Source organism: Protomyctophum bolini (genome assembly GCF_963924005.1).
Source record: "Protomyctophum bolini genome assembly, chromosome: 1".
NCBI classification, from domain to species: Eukaryota; Metazoa; Chordata; class Actinopteri; order Myctophiformes; family Myctophidae; genus Protomyctophum; species Protomyctophum bolini.
The window spans coordinates 49,694,251-49,715,681 of NC_137862.1; the positions used below are offsets into that span (position 1 = coordinate 49,694,251).

The 21,431-nt window shown below is 42.5% G+C and overlaps 1 protein-coding gene across 2 annotated transcripts in view; it reads right to left on the bottom strand.

Moving 5' to 3' along the window:
* tek (TEK tyrosine kinase, endothelial) overlaps positions 1 to 21,431 on the bottom strand; it is a 47,490-nt gene that overhangs the window by 16,359 nt on the left and 9,700 nt on the right. For both annotated transcript variants that reach the window (XM_080791446.1, XM_080791445.1), the window contains 8 exons: positions 10,553 to 10,861; positions 9,616 to 9,726; positions 8,016 to 8,168; positions 7,512 to 7,643; positions 4,778 to 4,915; positions 4,206 to 4,331; positions 2,851 to 3,002; positions 585 to 732 (listed from right to left, as the gene is read on the bottom strand). In XM_080791446.1, the coding sequence (XP_080647572.1) occupies positions 585 to 732; positions 2,851 to 3,002; positions 4,206 to 4,331; positions 4,778 to 4,915; positions 7,512 to 7,643; positions 8,016 to 8,168; positions 9,616 to 9,726; positions 10,553 to 10,727 (1,135 nt within the window). In that variant the 5' untranslated portion in view covers positions 10,728 to 10,861. The remainder of the gene's footprint in view (positions 1 to 584; positions 733 to 2,850; positions 3,003 to 4,205; positions 4,332 to 4,777; positions 4,916 to 7,511; positions 7,644 to 8,015; positions 8,169 to 9,615; positions 9,727 to 10,552; positions 10,862 to 21,431) is intronic.

The following is a 21,431-nucleotide window of genomic DNA, read 5'->3' on the forward strand; positions in this document are numbered from 1 at the left end:
CTCTGTGGGTTGACTCCTGTCCAGGCCCCCTCCTACATCTCACCAGGTCCACTCCTGCTCTCACCATAAATTTCACTATTTTTTATTCATATAATGGAAGTAAAAGGGGCTCTGATAAGACGGAAGTATTGCTCAATTCTGAAGTCATAGACATGACTCAGAGAATTGAGTCTGAGATCAGTACATTGGACCTATATACTGTTCCATGTGTATCCTCTTGAGAGTGAGACTAGTGTTGTTTTCGTCGACTAAAACTAAGACAAAAAATGTTCGTAGACTACCTTTTTTCACTGCAGAAAACGAAATGGAAACTAAATGAAAACTAAGCTATGGTGACAAAAACGAAGACTAAATGTACTGACAATTTCGTCAGCAAGAGAGTAATTTCTTACACTTGGTTGCATGCTGAAAATAGCAGATTTACAAGATCACAGCGCATCGCAGCGCGGCGCGTTGTGAGCTTGTAGATCGGCTACTGTACCACCAGTACAGTACAGTACAGTACAGTACAGTACAGTACAGTACAGTACAGTACAGTACAGTACAGTACAGTACAGTACAGTACAGTACAGTACGAACATTACCTTTGACGGTGATGGTGAACTCCCTCTCCACCTCTCCCGCCTGGGTGCGGACCTGACAGATCCAGCGTCCGCTGTCCCTAATGGTGATCTTTTCCACTCTGAAAATAGACGTTGTCTGGTCACCAATAGTACTCATTGTGTCAAACGCCTGTATGGAAATGACAGAAAAAAAAGGGAAAATCAAATAACATGTATTGTACCAAGCACTAAGGAGGCATACCCTACTGTACTGGTGGATACTCTATATACACACGCCAGCAGAGCCATATAATGACAGTGTCATTGAGTCTATAAGCGTTACGTTTGTCGCTATTTCGATGCAGTTTTCTGCCCCTCTCATTGATGCAACTCTCCAATAGAAGGCTCTGACGCACATTGACTGCACACACCTGACCTATCTTGTATAAAGATCATGTAATTTACTTGCCAAGGGCCGACATCTGCCTCGACCGACACGGCCGAGGCAGATGGCCCACCCTAGAGAGTCGGGCCCACCCTAGAGTCGGGTTCTGCTTGACGTTTCTTCCTAATGGGGGAGTTGTTCGTTAACCACTGTCGCAAAATTGCAGCTTGCTCAGGGTGAGATCTCTTTACATGTACTCTGTCAGTACATGTAAAGTTGTTGTGATTTGAATTAAGGACACATTGTGATTAATACATATTAATAATATGAGTTGAATTTGAGAATACTAAGTGAGAAGATTATTTCAGACAAGCTAGAGCAGCATCTGCCTTCTTGCTCTGTAATCCATTTAGTGCGAGGAAGGTAAGATGGGAGGCATGAAATTGTTCCAGCAGGTCAGCAGGCGTGGAGGAACACAAGAGGATTTTAAATTCCCAGTGGGAAAATAACTTGTTATTACCAGTTATTCTTTGTCATGAAAAGACTTGGATCTTTCATTATTGAAAGTGATCGGCAGAGTTATCGCTTTGATCTGGTACCGGGAGAGTTGGCCATGTTTCAGATAAATAAAAGGATATTGCAATCTCTCGATCACATCGCATTGGAATTTAATCCTGGCCCACATCTCGTCCATTTTATTTATGTATGTAGTTTCGACTTTTACAAGCAGGATACGGGACAGAGCAGGTCGAGGGCGCTTTGATGACCCGGGGGGGTTGCTGGCTCGGGCACGGATTCAACAAACATGAGTATTCTGAATATTTTGAGCACCTCAGAAAATCTGTAACGGTTTAGAAGATAGAGCCATGTTTGAATTAGCGGTCATTTTAAAAAGGGCGTGGTCATTTTCGGGTATTTCGACCAGGATAGAGAATTGTTCACAGTTTCCACTTTCCAAGTTGTTCGCGGCGGTCATATTAGCCAAGAACAGTTGCGATATTCTCTCCTAAATGAAGTGCATATACATATCTTAGCCAGGTCCTCTACTACTTGGATCCCAACCTATTTCGGACCTATGTTTTCCTTTTAGTCGACTAAATTAGAAATGACCAACCTTTTAGTCGACTAAATCTTCAGTTGATTTAGTCGACTGACATGTATTTTGAGAGAGCGGCCGTGATGCCATTGAAATGCCTGGTTTATAATCAGCTGTATGCAGATAGAAGATCTACAAGCCCAGAACGTGTCGTGCTGGCAATTAAGTAAAACTAGTACAAACAAACAAAAAACAAATAGTCTGAGCTATCAAGATGGCGCATCTGAACATGGTCACACCATCTGGATAGTGATGGCTATTAGTGTAATCATGTAGATCCCATACAACAGATGGATGTCCAGCTTGCACCCGGTTGGTTAGTTACAATCCATAGCCTTGGGGAAGCGCGCAGTATCCCATAGCCTGGACTGACAATTGGCCAGCAATTATTCACAAGTTTGTAATTTAATCAACAAAACCTGTACGTGCCCGTCGGCCACCGGCCTACTTGAGAACGATGCAACTTTGGAACCTAATAATACCTGTTGTCAACTTGTCAACATAGCACCCGTTTTAACTGTCTGTCTGTGTCCCACATGGAGAATCTCTGCTGTATCTGCCAGTCTGCCTGTGTCTGAAGAGGGCAAACTGACTGACTGTGAAAAGTGGACTGGTTAAGTAATCAATTTTCAGGTGTGGGGTTGCCATGGCAATCAATTGGCTGAGCAGAGGTGAGAGGACTTGGCCTCATTAGGCCCTCATTGGCAGAGTCTGACCAGAGCCCTTTATGGTGGTTCTGGAGAACCGTGGGTTTCCGACCGACTCGATACCGGTTTAGTTAGATGTTGACGATGGAAAGAGTGTTGGTAGTAGTCTAGTAGTCTTACCTTTATAACAGTCTTGTCTTGTTTCAACAGTATAATATCTCCATGCAGTGGAGCTGGTTGCCCAGTAGCTGAACAATTCACAGTGAATGCACTCGGAGAGCGAGCATTCAGCTCTGTGTCACGGAGATCACTCACAACTGCTGGAGCTTTGTCTGAAACAGCACAAACATCACATTGCATTCAGCACACTGTAATGTATGATTGGACTATATACTACGTGCACTGCTATTGTAAGTAACTATTCAATGTCTTTCTCTCATTTTTATTTACCTTTTTGTCATTGCTACGTAAAAAGCACGATGAGCTATATACTAGGGATGCTCAGAAAGGGACATTCTTGGCCGAAACCGAATACCGAATATAGGAATCAGTTGGCCCGAAAACCGAATATCCGAATATGATTAATATTATATATATCTTTTCCTACCATTGCTGTGAAGGCCGTACCTTAAAACTACCTGATTTATGGCAAAATAAATGGTTAACTTAACTTAAATAATAATCACTATTATGGGTCCATAAAACATTTATTCAGCTCTTTTGAATGCATTCATTTCATACACTATTCGGTGATATATTTTCTGCCTATTCGGGCCGAAACCGAATAGGCAGAAAATGCATTTTTTGCCATTTTCTGCCGATTATTTTCTGCGGACGAATATTCGGTGCATCACTACTATATACTATGATGAAAAGCAACTAGAGTTATCATAAGACTATAGTTATTGTCACACTTTATTATTCTCCTGGAGTAACCCAACTAACTTCCGCTGTGATTGACCGAGCTTTGCATAACGTTTGTATAGTAGCTCATTGGCTGTTGTTGGTTACGTAACCAATCTATGTTTTACAATCGTTTATAAAGACATAAATTCCCTTGCAGGGGCAGAAGACCAAACTATTCAAGCTTTTAAGACATTTTCAAATTACTTTTCAAGATAGTCAAGAGAGTCAAAGGAGTCAAGGATAATTAGTCAGAGGTTGTAGCGAAGGGTCAAAATACCAATTATTCAAGCGTTACAGAATTACAATTACATTGTAATTGGCTGACAATATTAGTGGGAGGGGCCTATGTAAGCGACTGCGGCAACCACACTTTTACATTTTTCAAAATTGCGACAATTTATTCCTCAATTTCTGAATACAGAAAAGTGTGGATCTTATGTACCCAATATGGTACAGTATAGGCTATATACCATTAGTGGGCAAGTTCCATAACTGCTTGCTTTTACAGCAATTAAACTCCACATCAAGCTTTGGAATGCTCCATGATGAAATGTTAATTAAAGTTCAACCAGTTACAGAGCAGCCATCAAAAAGGACAATAAATAGCAGTATATGTGTCTGTAGTTTACCTTGTTTGTCACATTTAACTCCATGCCTTCCCGGGCAGATGCAGCCTTTGAATCGATCACATCTTCCCTTCTCCCCACAGTCACAGCTCAGCTTACAGCCTGCCCCGTAAAGGCCCTCTGGACAAGCTACAACATATAGACCACAGATGGAACTGACATAATCAATCATTTGACATAACTTACTTAACTAAGTACATTTACTTAAGTACCGTACTTATAAGTAAAATTTTGAGGTATTCGTATTTTACTTGAGTATTTCCAATTTCCAGTAGGAAAAGGTAGGTGAAAAAAGGTATAGTCGATGAGTATTTTTCGTCTTAGTTTTAGTTGACAAAAACAACACTGGTGTGCCATGCATGCATGGCCCTGGAGTAGCGGCCATTCTAGTAACAACAACCACTGTGTGTTCAAGATTCAAGAGCTTTTATTTGTCACTCAACTATAGGCTGGTATTAAAGCAGCGAAATACTGCCGACGTGGCATGCTCCACAAGACAGTGCAATAATATATAACAACAAGATAATGAGTCTCGGCATCTATAATACAATTAAATAAAGAAGTTGTTTTCTTACCCTCGCTACAGTTGAAGCCTCTCCAGCCGGTAGCACAGGAGCAGCCATAAGGGTCTGCCAGGCAGAAGACCAGGGAGCGACATTGGCTGTTGGTACACCACTCCTTGCAGGACCGTCCAAACTTACCACCTCCGCACACTGGGACAAACACAATGGAAATAACATTATGTTATGTTAACAAACATAGGTTTGCAATGGTTATTTAATACAAAAACTGCTCATTTACGGTACAGTTTACACATACACATACAAGTCATAGATGTATCCACTGGCACAAATAACATCCAATTAATGTATTTGTTGACTGACTCAAACACTATTGGTTGGCCGCATGGACACCGTAGTTGCGGGAACATCATAGGAAGCCAAAAGTCTTGAAGACCGTGCATTTAAAGTGTAGATGTGGGGAAATTCACATGTGTTCTTACTTCCCACAGAAACAGACACTACTGACATCTCATAATGTAACACAGGCTACCTATACCGTAGACACCATCGTCCTGCTGAAAGATTAGGACTGTTAGATGGACATTCCAAACATTCTCTCAGCTCTCTAAAGTTTCTCAGGTCCTTTTGGACGCTTTCCAAAAAGAAATAGACCAGACGCTCCTTAAAATGTGAGATACAATCATGACAAATGTGAAGGGAGGGATCGAGTGTTCATAAATAATTCAACGCTCCCATAACCAGGGAATGTATTGTCAGGGAGGAATAGAGCGCCGAAGTCCCCTCGATTCCCCTGGTTCACGGAAGTCATTTCTCTATGGAGAATAAAACGGGGTCATCTTAATATCGTCTAGACGTCTACTATAAGCATTGTGGTCCAAAAATAAACAAGCTGTCTCAGCGTTATTGTCAGGGAGGTGTCTCTGTATCGTTTGCGACAGTCAGTCACTTATATTATGATACAGTCTGGTTCTATAGCGAAAATGTAACTAATTCAGTAGCAGTTAACAATAGCGTTTTCTCTCAGTCAGTTGAGTCTTCATATCCATATGAGTGAAACGGCCTGGATGATTTGTTTATTTTTCAAACACAGTTCTTATATGAGGCAATCTAAAATCTCCCCTATGGGGATTACAATGCAAATAAAAAGTACACGAACCCGCAGATTTGCGCCCCGATTTTGACGTCAGACTTCGGTGCTCTATATGAGGACAGAATTTACCTTTGTTGGCAAATGATGATTCATTCTTATTGTGATTATTAAAAAAATAAAATAAAATCCAAAGGAAAGTGAGTCTACTCTCTGTAGTGTCTCCTTGCCCTTTATTAAGACTGACAGGAAAGCTGAGGGAAGGAGACGGCATATGGGAGGAACATGGAGGATGTTCTGGCAGGATTTGAGCCAAGGCAAGCCAAGGTACATTCAGGTCAGGACAGTGAGGACACACATGGGTCTTAACCCATTTTAGGCGGGGACCCCTGTTGGTGTTTTAAGCATTCTGTTATACTTTAGCTATTGGAAAATAGCAGATCTACAAGCTCATAGCGCCACCGAGTGGCGCGCTACGAGCTTGTAGGTCTGCTATTTTTGAAAAGTCGTGAAAAAGGGGCCGCAAATCTTTGAATATATATTTCAGAGCGAACATTTTTAACTAAAATATTGGCTTCTGGGGGAGTCCCTGGAACATATTTTGAGATGGGGGTTCGTGGCCCAATAGAGATAATTCTGGGGGTCCTTGACATGAAAAAGGTTGAGCACCGCTGACATAGAAACATGTTATTTTCAGAAAAATGTTAGGATTTCAGTCCAAAATGGGTTAAAGTGCCAGTTCACTACTAGTTTTTCGAGGAACCGCCGTGCTGCATTTAGTAGAAATAATAGAAAGAGCTTCTGCGAGAGACATGGAGCACCACGTGCACCATGCGGTCAGTGTTGATTTTGACAGCAAATCTTGATTTAGTTTAGTCTTTTTTTGACTAAAATCCCATTTAGTTTTAGTCATATTTTAGTGTGGAATAGACGATCTACAAGCTCACAACGCACCACAGCACGACACGTCGTTGTTAGCTTGTAGATCCGTTATTTTCCGAGCGCAACACCGGGAGCGGATTTGGCTCAAGTTTATTTTCTGTGTATTCACATAATTATTGCTATAGTCTTCTCCTGCATTGCTGTATTTTATACAACATATCTTATCCCAAGAGTAAAATAAAATAAAAACATATAACTAGAATGTTCTGAATGTTTTCAAAACATTGCAACAGGGTTCGATTCCCGTTGGGGGCGCTGTGGGGCGTGTTCCCTCCTCCGTGTCATCAGTGCCCATACCCGAGGCGGGGTTGGCGAAAGGGCCTTTCTGTGTGGAGTTTGCCCCTAGGGTATAGCTCCTGGTTCCTATAAACTGCAGTAGTCCTGGTCCCTAAACTGCCTCCCCCTGACCAGCCGGGGCGCCTGATGGAGGGGAAAGGAACTGGTTGGAATAACGTGTTCCTTCCACGCGCTACGTCCGTCCGGGGAAACTCCCAACTGTCAGGTGAAAAGAAGCAGCTTGGACTCCTCATGCATAGAAGGAGATGAGGTCAGTCCGGAGGAAGTGTAGCGCCCCAGGATTACATTAGATAATAACTAGCTGATAACATTTTAGAGATAAAAAAAAACAAAAACATTGCAACTATGATATGAAAGTATGAAAACTGGCACTTTTTGGCAATGACGTGTGCTATTAAATCATGCATGACGTGACTTTCCCATGCAGGACCTGTTGAAGGAATGTTGTGTGTTCTTTACCGTGTTGGCATGTTCGTCCGGTGAAACCAGGCGGACAAACACAGACTCCAGTGTCATCATGACAGATGCCCCCGTTGGAGCACCTCGGACAAGGCTGCTCACATTTAGACCCCCACATTGTCGCACTGCATTCTGGGAGAATGAAATCAATTCATTTTTAATACAAGCCCTCAGTGATGGAAGCAGTGTTGTTGTTCTTGGCGGCACATTTAGATTTTTTAGTTTTAGTCAGTCTCTTCAATAGCTTTCATTTATCACATTTTAGTCACCTGGAATGTTTTAGTCGACTAAATATAATACGATTTCCGTCGACTAAATCTACAGTTGATTTAGTCGACTAAAATGTATTTCGGCTACACCTACAAGCTCATAGCGCGGCACTCGGTCGGTGCCGTGCTATGAGCTTGTAGATCTGCTATTTTTCAATAGTTAATATATTGCTTAAAACACCAAAAAGGGGTTTGAATGTGGGTTTGATACTGTATGTGGGATGATACTACTTACTCCTGACTATAAGCCGGGTGATTGCAGAGGTGTGCGTGGCTCCAGCGATAGAGCGAGCGGTGTAGAGGCCAGCGTCACTGAGGGTAACGTTGACCACGGGATACTGGAGCACGTCTGGGATCTCGTCCTTAGGAACGGAATGGATGAAGTTACCTGTTGAAAAGCAGAGGGACGAGAGAGAGAGAGAGTTGCAGAAGGAGTCAATTACTGTAACTATAGGGGTGAAAAGATACATCTCAACAGCGGTACGATATGCATCACGATACAAGGTTGGCGGTGTGGTCTGTGGACGATTTGATACGATGTGGTCATTATGGCAACGATACCATACGATTCAATCGATACAGCTATTTAGCAAATAAATTAAATCTGTGAGAATGTGGATAGTGCAGGTTTTTTTTAAGGGAAAATGTATGAATATGGATATAAATAAGTAAACGGTGATTCTCTGGCAAATACACAGTCATTTGAACACATAATTATAGAAACCAAGTGTAGCGATATTGATATTGCTAAATACAAAGCACAGGTACTTAGTATTGATGAAATCGATTAGTTGCATTGCAAAAACACAAAGTCAATGTTGTGGTTTGCATTTCGATATAATAATACAGCACTTTGATTCTTTAAATTAAAATCGATTTTTCAATTGCAGTTACAGTACTATTATCGTTGCGCCCGTTGTAACTATAGGGATTAAGGAAACAGGTTTGCGTGCATGCCATTTATTTGATTTTATTTTGCTTTATATTCATACATTTGGACATAATTCATAGCTGGCAATGCTGCACACACACAACCAACTGCAGCTGTTCAGTCTTCAGTGCAATATTCATTGAATTACTTTGTTTGCATTAAGACCAGTGGGTGTACTGCAATGTGTGCATGGGTTTAGTTTAGAGATATGCGGTGAACGGTTGTCACTGCAGATTAGACGCAGATTGCACTTGATTGATTCTGCAGTGAATTAGATCATTATGCTCCGTGGAAAAGGATCTGATTATCAAGCACAATTGGAATTCAACCAATACATCCAATCAGTGCTTATATACAGTACATGGCGAGTAATTAACCGCAGACCGGGGTACAAACAGTCAGCATGCATCACTCAGTACAGCTGTGTTTGGAGACGAAGCGATTAGTGCACTTTTTACAGTATGTGCAAAAAAAAGCAGTGACATTCAGCAGGGCTTTATTTATAGTGAGTGCATGAGAGAAACGGATAGAGGATGATACATTTATCCAGGGGAGGATTTGCTGGTAATTTGTGTTATTTTTTAACTGATAATTAGCTATAACTAATTATCACAATCAATTAATATCCTGCTTATTGCTTTTACTTTATTTGTTTATTTCGACGGGACAACCCTATTCATGAACATTCTAACCAAATGTAACATAAATACACCGAAAAAAACGTATTTGAAAACAAAACGCCTGCGGTCTCCAAGGATACCTACAGATTCCTAGAAGGTAATGCCAGATATGCCAGCTGATTAATACATTATAATATAGACAAAGGCGCCTGTGTGTGTGTGCGTGTGCGTGCGCATGTGCGTGCGTGTGCGTATGTGTGTATAAATAAGTTAAAGTACTGTACCATTCTTATAAATGACTGCATCCTCTTGAAAGGGCTTTCTCCTGGTGAAGGTAATGTTGACGTTGTCCCCTTTGTTGACAGTCACCGTCAGAGACACAGGCAACATGGTAGCTACAGAAAGACACAGTCACTGTCAGAGACACAGGTAACATGGTAGCTACAGAAAGACACAGTCACTGTCAGAGACACAGGTAACATGGTAGCTACAGAAAGACACAGTCACCGTCAGAGACACAGGCAACATGGTAGCTACAGAAAGACACAGTCACTGTCAGAGACACAGGCAACATGGTAGCTACAGAAAGACACAGTCACCGTCAGAGACACAGGCAACATGGTAGCTACAGAAAGACACAGTCTCTGTCAGAGACACAGGTACTGTAACATGGTAGCTACAGAAAGACACAGTCACTGTCAGAGACACAGGCAACATGGTAGCTACAGAAAGACACAGTCACTGTCAGAGACACAGGCAACATGGTAGCTACAGAAAGACACAGTCACCGTCAGAGACACAGGCAACATGGTAGCTACAGAAAGACACAGTCACTGTCAGAGACACAGGCAACATGGTAGCTACAGAAAGACACAGTCACTGTCAGAGACACAGGCAACATGGTAGCTACAGAAAGACACAGTCACCGTCAGAGACACAGGTAACATGGTAGCTACAGAAAGACACAGTCACTGTCAGAGACACAGGTAACATGGTAGCTACAGAAAGAGACAAAGAAAACATGTACTGATAGTTTGGCATGGATTCCGTTAATGACATATGCTCGTAAAGTAGCATCTGTAAACAACAACGACGATGCTTTCCACAAAAAACTAATTTCATCCACTTCACACTTCTGTACACCTGTAAACCTGTGATGTGTGTCAATAAAGAAGCTGAATTTAATTAGGGCAAAAGAGTGATTTTAATGACATTATTGACCTTCATTCAGCATCTTGTACGTGTAAATCCTCCCCTTGTCAGACCTGCTCTTGCAGTAGAACTCGCCAAACATGTTGCTCCGCGCGCGCTCCGTGACCTTTGCCGCCGCGTGATAGGCCGAGTCCTGAGTGACGGACAGGATCTGCGGGTGCTGCAAGGGGAAGCCCCGCCCCATTCCCAGGAAACTGCCGGGCGAGCCGTCGGAGGAGGACGTCCAATCGGAGGTGATGCAGTGGAGGGAGGAGTCCGCCGAGGTCACGAGAGGGTCGGGGTTGACCAGCGTCAGGTCAGCGATGTCAGAGGTGAAGGCTAGTGGGGAGAGAGGAAGAGGCAAAGCAGAGATAAGAGCCGAGGCACATGTATACTATAGAAACGGGCCTCATGTCACAGCAAACACCTTTCCTGTAGGCGGAGACGACATATCTGCGGTGTAAACTCGCAGGTCTTCTACTATACATTGAATGGTAGAGTGACTGATGTTAGTCTGCCTCAAACGTTACTCTTTTACCTGCTTTTTTTACAAAGATGCTCCAGAATATCGGGATGAACCTGTGTAGTTTATGGATGCTCCAACAGTATAGTGGCAACGTTCAACTTTGGAGAAAAACCATGCGACCATGAGACTTCTGAATTCGTCTATATGGTCACTGTTGAGTGAGGAAACCTTTCAGGAAATGGATAAGTGAGTGAGTGAGTGAGTCTCCCATGTATCTCGAGAAGCAACCGACCAACTAGGTCCAACCGACCGTCCAACCAATCGACAAACTAGGACTGCACCGAGGGTGTTATGTCCTGAGTGGGAAGTCGGTTGGATAAGCCACTCTCCCAAAAGATCTATTCTTCTGCCTACACATACGTCATGTCCTAGTATGAGCGAATATAGAGGAGGGAATAAACATCACGTGATTTCTTGTTTGACCCGGCAAAAACCTGGACGTTTGGTCCAAAGAATGTGATTATTGGCAGAATCGTGGAAGGTTTAGAATATTTTGCGGTCCAGTTTTCATTTTTCACAAGATCGTGTTGTTGTTGCAATTACCTGCACAATACGATACTTCACCCTAATGTTGCGCCATGACGAAATAAACCCATGAAATGGAATACGTGTGTAATACGTTCCGTAATGCAATTCAAATGGTGAAAGCTGTGGTTTTACCCCATGAAGGAATGGCGGAGTCAGCCACACCCCAAAATACTTGTATGAGTGTCTCAAAGAACAAATCCACAAATTCCCATATATATGGAGATCGCTGATGTCATCAATATCATGCCAGCGGTTCTTCATGCCCAAGCCAATGTGTGCATCCCATTTGTCCCAAACAAAATGACTGCCTCGTGTTAAGTTGGACTTGTTTGTTGTCAAAACTTTCAAATGTTGCTGTTCCCCAAATCGTTGATACGTAGATCTTCACTATTGCAGGTCAAATGCCATATGACTCTGATTATATTTGTTCTGTGTTTTCCATAGAGTCATTCTAAGCCGTGTCTGTGTTACCAGTAGTGACTGTTGGCACTTCATTGATTTCCTCCTATTGTTCTCAAAGGCTAGTAGCTGAAGACCTGGGGTCACATTTATACAAATATATTCACTAACACTCTCTGATGCCTTATTTCCAATTACACCCCTTGGAAAGTTGTTGCAAAAATTCTCAGTAATATTAGAGAAGTACTTGAAATTCACCACACGCACGCATGCACACACACCTAAGTGCTGCCATGAACTTGGACATACATTTGATATATATTTTCCTCTCTCTGCCTCTTCATCTCCATCTGTCTCTCTCTTTCTCTCAGCACCGATTCAAATCTATCCTGGCTTATGCAACTATTTATCAACTTCTGCAACCATTCAGTTCTCTCCCTCTCCCTCTCCCTCTCTCTCCCTCTCTCTCTCTCTCTCTCTCTCTCTCTCTCTCTCTCTCTCTCTCTCTCTCTCTCCCCTTTGTCTGTCGTCCCAGAGTCCAGATAAGAGGCAACGTGGGACGCACCCATTCCTTCCCGTTCTGAACAAGAGCCCCTCGGCCCACTTCCCATGTTGATCATGTTCTGTACAGACTACAGAAGGGGTGTTACTGTCCACACATGGCCTTTGACCGTTCTCAGAAAGACAGACTACAGAGGGGTGTTATACTGTCCACACATGCCCTTTGACCGCTCTCAGAAAGACAGACTACAGAAGGGGTGTTACTGTCCACACATGCCCTTTGACCGCTCTCAGAAAGACAGACTACAGAAGGGGTGTTACTGTCCACACATGCCCTTTGACCGCTCTCAGAAAGACAGGGGTGTTACTGTCCACACATGCCCTTTTTTTTTTTGTTATCAAATGTTTTTTTTTATTTAAGACAAAAAATCACAATAAGATACGTTAACATCATGAATGACTAAGGAAACAAGAAACAAAAAACACAAAAACAAACAATCCCACCCACCCCTCCCCCCGAGACCAAAGATGCCAAAAAATGTCAGTACTTTTACTACTGTGCAAATGGGAACAAAAAATAAATAAATGAATGAAAATAATAATAACAATAATAATAATGATTAAATCATGCCCGTAACCAAATCTGCAATATTAGACCAAATCTCGACGTTTTCCTCTTTTGCACCATGCAATCTTGCTGTAGACATTTCTAGATAAATGATATCTAGAAAGGTCAAAGCCCATTGGCGAAATGACAATGTATGAGGCGGTTTCCAGCGCGAAGCAACCATCTTCTTTGCGGCTGTTACGCCAGCAAAGAAGACACGAATACGGGTATTATTTAATAGCAACTGGGATACGTCATTTAATAAGAATAGAGATGGGGAGGGTGTGATGTTAATTTGTAGTATAATCGAAAGTTTAGCAGCAACCAGATTCCAAAATGTGAGGACATCCGGACACTCCCACACCATATGAAAGAATGTACCTATGGTGTTCGGAGTGCAGAAAGTGCAGTTATGGTTATTTAAAATCCGCATAGCACACAATCTGCGGGGAGTTAAGTATGTCCGATGAACAAAATTTAGATGAATTTGCTGATGATCAGGATTCCTAGAAGATAGGGCAACATTAGACCACACTGTATCCCAGCTCCAATCTGGATCTAGATTTGGTATGTCATTCCTCCATACAGTATCGACAGCCAAGGTCCCATAACTAGATTCTAATAAATAATCATACAATATGGAAACAAAACCTCTTGACCTAACATCACAGATAAGTCTATGCAAAGGGTGCATTGCAAGGGGGGTCTGCCATGGAACCCCGTATGTCCTCATGGCAGTTCTCAATTGTAGATAGAAAAAGAAAGAGTTACCAGGCAAGTTAAAAATATCACATAAATTCTGGAAAGAACGTAAACCATTGACATCAAATAAATCACCCAAAGTATGAATCCCCTTGGAACTCCATCTGGGAAAACGAATAGGACGATTGTCCAAAAGCAAACCATCATTGTTGAACACTGGGGAAAACGAATTCCATTTCAAATCAATCTTGCGCAATTTTTCAGCCGCTCTCCATACTGTTACTAACTGAGAAATGATTGGCCCAAAGCGAACTTTGCATTGATTATTCGTTATGTTTGAATAGATCAGATCTCTCAATTCAACAGGATGAACCAAACTCTCCTCAAGCTCTCGCCAACAGACTTTTATAGTTGAGTCGAAATATCTTAAAAGGGGGCGAAGAGTGAAAGCCCAATAGTATAATTTGAAGTTAGGCAACGAGAGACCGCCATCAGCTCTGGCCCGCTGTAACAAGGAAAGTTTGAGACGTGGGCGTTTCCTATTCCACACAAATTTAGATATAGCAGAATGAATCTTAGTCCAATACTGTGCTGGCGGTGGCAGTGGGAGCATAGAACTAACAAAATTAACCCTAGGGAGGACATTCATCTTTATGATTGATACTCGAGCTCGAAGAGAGTTGGGCAATGACGACCATCTGTCTAAATCAAGACAAATTTTATTCAGAGTGTCACTATAATTGTTTTTAACAATAGCTTGAAGAGATGGGAACACATCTATGCCAAGATATTTAAATTTGTTCACTACTGGGATTATGGGAGGCAGAACAACAGATCTCATCTCCTCGTTTAGCGGCAACAGGGCTGACTTTGTCCAATTGATTTTGTAGCCTGAGATGGCACTGAACTGATCAAAAATCTTAAGAATGTGTGTAATTGACTGTGGAGCATTCTCAATAAACAGCAGGATGTCGTCCGCATATAAAGAAATACGATGTTGTGTGTTGTTAACCGAGATAGGTGTGATCGCTGTGGACTGACGTACTGTCTGCGCCAATGGTTCGAGCGAGAGGGCAAAAAGGAGAGGACTAAGGGGGCAACCTTGTCTTGACGACCTGCCTATCGTGAACAGTTGAGAACAAATCTTGCCTGTTAGTACCATCGCTGTTGGATTTGAGTACAATACTTTAATCAATGTGATGAATGTGGGACCAAATCCCATCTTATCTAGCACCGCCCACAAATAAGGCCACTCCAAACGGTCAAAGGCCTTCATCGCATCGAGCGACAGCACCGCAGCAGGAGATCGGAGGTCACTAGCTCGGTCAATAATATGCAACAATCGTCTAACATTATCAGTGGCCAATCTGGTGCCTATAAAACCCGTCTGGTCACAATGTACCAACCTAGTCATGTAACCCTGTAAACGACGTGCGAGCACCTTAGCAAATATTTTTAGGTCAGCATTTAACAGTGAGAGCGGCCTGTAGCTCCCACATTCCGTGGGGTCTTTGTTCTTCTTCAACAACAAAGATATAATGGCTACATTAACGTCTCTGGAGAAGGAGCCCTTTTCAATCGCAAACTGAAACATATCATGCATGTGCGGACCCAGATCGTCCCAAAACAGAGTGTATAGTTCAGGAGGTATCCCATCCAAACCCGGTGACTTGCCCTTGCGCATCCCACTGACTGCTTCCTTTAATTCCGCTCTAGAAATTGGTCTGTCTAAAGCCTCTGCGTCAGCCTCGCTGAGGGTTGGTAACTGAATTGTAGATAGAAAGTCATTACATTTACCTACATTATGCACGACCTCAGAGGTGTAGAGCTCATTATAAAAATCACGAAACACAGCATTGACCTCTTTAGGTTCTGTAATCATGGCTCCAGTTGTTGACTTGACACTTATAATATCTGCAAAATGCTCATTAGACTTAAGACGTAGTGCTAGTAGATGACTAGGCCTTGCACTATTGAAATAATAATTTTGTCGTGTACGTTTCATTTGAAACTCAGAACGACGTTTAAGAATGGAGTTAATTTCTTTCTTGACTAGCTCTCTTTGGGTTGCTGTGCGTTCATCAAAGCTATTCTGGAGAGCAGAATCCAACGTGGCAAAGCGGGCCTCTAGTTCAACCAGCCTGGCTGACCTTAACTTCCTCACAGTAGAAGAATAGAGTGTTGAGTTACTTCTGATAAAACCCTTAATTGAATCCCATAAAATTCTAGGGTCATCAACTGAGCCCACATTGATATCTAAGAATTCACGTAAACCAGCTTGGAATTGTTCTACAAATGGTGTACTGCGCAATAGTGTGGTATTAAACCGCCACCTAGGTGCCCTATCCATCACCTGCCGTAGAGATGCGACACACAACACCGCTTTGTGATCCGATAGAGACATTGGAAGCAATTCAACTTTGTTGATTTTGTGAAACAAATCCCTGGGGGCAAAGATGTAATCGATCCTAGAAAACGAACCATGCCTTCCAGATAGAAAGGAATAATCTCTAACTGTGGGATTAATTAATCGCCACATGTCAACCATGCCGGTCGAGCCAGCCCAGGCACGAAGTTCTGCAGACGTTAGTGCCTGTTCTCTGCTTTCTGCTGCAGTGGATCTGTCCAAGCCATAGTTCCACACCGCATTGAAATCAGAACCAACTATGATTTTAAATTCCGTCAAATCCAATAGAGTCTTAGTTAGTAATTTGTAAAATCCTTTGTCCAGAGCATTGGGAGCGTAAACAGACACTAAAGCAAGCATCTTGCCCTCCAAGCGGATTTTAGCAATAGTTATCCTACCATCATTGTCAGACCAATCACCCAAAAAATCTAGTCTAATTCTGCGTCTCACCAAGATTGCCACTCCTTTAGTTTTGGAAGTTGCAGCTGAAAAGGCCAAAACACGGTAGTGTTTATTAGCCAAACGATTGGCATCCTGTTTTAAAAGATGAGACTCCTGAATAAATGCAAAATCAATCGATTTGGAACGCAAAACCCCCAAAATACTAGTTCGCTTATGAGGCACATTCAATCCATTAACATTGAAGCTTAAAAATTTAAATTCTGTCATAGTTGTGGTTCAAAACCAATGCAAGACAAGCACAGTAAAACATTACAAAGACATCCCTTTTGGTCCCGTTCCAAACACCCCACCCAACAAAAAACCACAACAAACCCACAAAGAAAATAAAACAATATAACATTATAATAAACACACAACGATGAAGCTTGTAATGAAAAAACCCCATTAACTTCAGTAGACCAAAAAACAGTTCCCACCCCCTTCAACCTTAGTAGCACTCATTTCACCCCAGGAGAGTGCACTAGAAAAAATAAAATAAAATAAACCTAGTATAGAAACTAGTAGCTGCCCAACAATGGGAAAGCAGAGTCCTTCAAAGGCTAAACAAAAATATACCATTATAATGGTGATAAATGCAATACCCAAAAGTAAAGAAATAATGCCCTCTAGTGGTACCAGGCTAAACTAAAATGTGCCATTATATTGGTGATAAATGTAATACCCAAAAGTAAAGAAATAGTGCCCTCTAGTGGTACCAGGCATTCAATCAGAGACCCCACTTGGCTAAAGCTCCCATTCCATGTAATTTCTTCCAACCAATTAGAACAAACTATATGATCACGTGACATCACTGAGCAGGGTTGAAGAAACAAATTAAATCATTAAAATAGTAATATTAACAAAGAAATTATACAATCCTTCAGCCCACTATCAAACAAACAAAAACCTACATGTCACATCTGTGCAAGCAAGAATATATTACAAAATGAAATACCCGTACATATCTTGTGCACGCATCACATACACACACACACACACACACACACACACACACACACACACGACACAGACGTTTCCTTACATGCAAAACAAAACAAAGCAGCTCGATTGAGAGCAGCGGCATATATCCGTACACGCACGCGCGCGCACGAACACACACACACTTATAGACAGCGCGCCGCCGAGGATGGCCGCGCACGCGCACGACCACCAACGGCAACACACCAAACAAAACAAAGCAGCTCGATTGAGAGCAGCGGCATATATCCGTACACGCACGCGCGCGCACGAACACACACACTTATAGACAGCGCGCCGCCGAGGATGGCCGCGCACGCGCACGACCACCAACGGCAACACACCAAAGCCAGTCAACTACACCACACGCACACCCATGCGCACATAATGAGAGGTTACAACCAGAGGGAAACTAATCGATTGATTAGCTCGTCCGCCGTGAAAAACTGATCCTATCATCAGGACTAAACAAATAATCAAAGTAGTACGAACAAGTACTCAAGTGAACAACTTATTGAGAGTGTGTATCTTGATACCATAACACAAAATGACAACGTTAAATAATATAAATTCCCCTCTTCCGCCCCTCTTGAAAAGAAAATAAATAAATAATAATACTAATAAGAGTGAGTCAAGAAGCTGCAGAGCCCATCCAAAATAAACGTGTCGTGTCACTAAAAAAAAAGAAAGAAAAAAGCTTGGCAATAAAAAATGCAATGACTAATGACATAACGAGAGTTCAAGAGATTACACGTTGTTTTTAAATAAAAGAACGACTCACCCTTTGCAAAGGAGGGAGGGAGAAACAGAGGGTTATGTAACTTACGAAATCACCATGTGTAGAGTAGGCTACTCGAGTCAATTCCAAAACACATCACACCGGTCCAATGCGTCCATTGTCCACGCCATATATATAATAATCAGCAGATTAAATGAAACAGATATAAACGGGACAAAGTTACTCCTAGTCCGGGGTCTGGTCCGTGCGGGCAGCCGGAGCAGGGGTCTTGAACTTAGCCTTGCAGAATGCCATCGCTTCCTTCGGGGAATTGAACGTCGTAGTAGTACCATCCACGTTGACCCAGAACTTGCTCGGATGTCTGATCCCGTACTTCACCGACACCCCTTCCACGGATCTCAAGAACGCCTTTGTGGGTCCGAAAGCAGCCCTTTTCCTGGATGTTTCAGCAGACCAGTCAGGAAAAATATATACATTTTTGCCGTTGTATGTCAGCTGGCCAGCTTCTCTGGAGAGTTGTAGGATCCGTTCCTTCGCCCGATAGAAGTGGATCCTCGCCAGGAAAGCCCTCGGTTTATCAGCAGCAGAACGCGGTGGACCTCCGACACGGTGTGCCCGGTCCACCTCGGGAGGAGAAGGGAACGCAGCGCCGAATGTCTTCTGTAGGAAAGTCTGGATGAAGCGTACTGGGTCGTTCGATTCACAATTCTCGCCAAACCCAACAAATTTTAAGTTATTCCTACGCGACCTATCCTCGAAACTGGTCATCTTCTCCAGTAAATCACCGTATTGTTTCTCCAATTCAGCGATACTCATCTGCATGCTCTCCATGGAGTTACCCATGGTCTCCAAGACATCTCCTTGTTCAGCCACAGTTGTTTTTAATATGGCGACAGCAGGGCGCAGCTCCTTTCCAATGTCGTCAATCTTCTTCAGTAGCTTTTCCTCGAATTCAAGCATCACGGGACGTATAGCTTCATTCAGCATAGGCAAAAGAATGTCCTTTAGTGAGTCCTTAAGAGCCTCACGCAACATGCTCTTCGTCAGAGGAGCGTCTCCCTGCTCGGCGGCCATTACAGCGTTTGCGGTCCGAGACCTAGTAGCAATCCTCACACCACTCTTTTTCGGCATGTAATAAAAATAATTGCAAAAGGAAAAACGTTCACCAGTGTTTAGGGCGTTCAAATATTTTAGAAACACTGCCCAGGCAGCAAAAATGGACTCAAAATATGTTAAACTAGTGCACCTCCTCAGAGCTCAACAAAACGTGCTTCCTACTCGGTCGCCATCTTCCCGGAACTCCCCCACACATGCCCTTTGACCGCTCTCAGAACGAGGAGCCACCGCTGTAGAAGTGCTATTTTGTCATCCCAAACAACACTGCAGTACAGCGAACGTGTCATTTGTTTGAATCCATAATTCCCTGCCCTCTAGTTTTGGCAGCTCAGACTACAGTATTATATATGCAGCAGTGTTCCCACCTTATTATGATATTTTATTCGTTATACCTTTGGTATTATTCTACATTTTGTATACTCAGCGCTATATGGTCCACACTATAGCTTATTTCAGACCTATAAGGTTCTATAGCAACTGAGGAACTACATGTTCCTCCACGGCCAACAATCTCTCTCCTCTCCATCTCACTCTGCCCGTTTCTCATGCACCCAATAGTCCCTTACTCTGCCACCACATCTCCAAGAATGTCTCGTCTGCGGAGAGATCCTGCAAGGCCATCGTTTTGTTCATTCTTATCTGTACTTTACCTTTGTGTGAATGGGATATTTGTATCAATGTTGGAAAGCCAACCATAATAACCGTGTGGTCTGTGACCAAAATCTAACACAATGCTTCAGTTTCGGAGCGGTTACAGCAGGTATGTAAATATAGCTACACCACCAAATTGATCACTAATTCACCCAAAACATTTTAGAGTTGTATAGCATTACTTTTGACAGTGCAGAAACATAATTGCCTTCCTTGATGAGCATCAACGACCATCATCACCTGGGCACAGTCACAGACACGCACAGCTCCCCTCTACAGTGCTCTACTACTGAAAGTGACCTATCATTTCTTTCCAAAAGCACTTGAATAATATGATGGAATATGACTAAAGCTCACATTCGATTCGATTTTTCTATTTCAATGAATCGATTAATATCGTCGGGATTAATATCGATATATATCGATATACGATATATCGTTACATGCCTAATGCATACTGTATACTATACTGACTAACATGTTTCCTTACTAAACTATGTTGTCAAAATCTGGCCTGCATGGGTCTAAACTCTGCCTAAGATTTTGCGGTCGTCTACCTGATCTCCTGACAGATTTGTTACGCTTATAGGCCCCGTTCAACTTTTTTAAAATGGTGCAATCAGGAACGCAAGCACTTGGTCACAGAGATTTATGAAGCAATGGTATTATTTTACTACGTGGGAACATCATTCTGCTCACTTTCTGACTTTCTGACTTCTGAGGGATGATGTAAATGAGGTGTAATACGTAATTACTTCACTTAACCCATTCTGATCGGGAACCCATTTTGGTGTTGGCATCATGTTATGCTTTAGCTATTGAAAAATAGCAGATCTACAAGCTCATAGCGCGCCACCGAGTGGCGCGCTACGAGCTTGTAGGTCTGCTATTTTTGAAAAATCGAAGAACGACTGACATTTTTTAGAATCTGATCTCAGGTCAGAATGGGTTAATCAGACCAGTGTGTGTCCAGTGGAAACCTCGTATGAATCTGATCTCAGGTCAGAATGGGTTAAATGTACTTTTTTCCATTTCAAGGACCACCATAACTTTCAGAGTTACCTAAAGAGTCCATTTGGAACACCCTCCCTGAGGTTTCCTGGACGCCACAATGACAAGTTTGACAACCACTGCTTTAATGTGTAATATTACGGAACATCACAATCAGACCCAAGTAGATTGGTTGCAGAAATATAGCCTATATGATGATGCAATGCAATTGCATCTGGCTGCACCACATGTAGGCTATAATTTCACTCTGAAAGTTTAAATGAACTCTGGATTTTTTTACTGTGGAATCTTTCTGACTTGTTC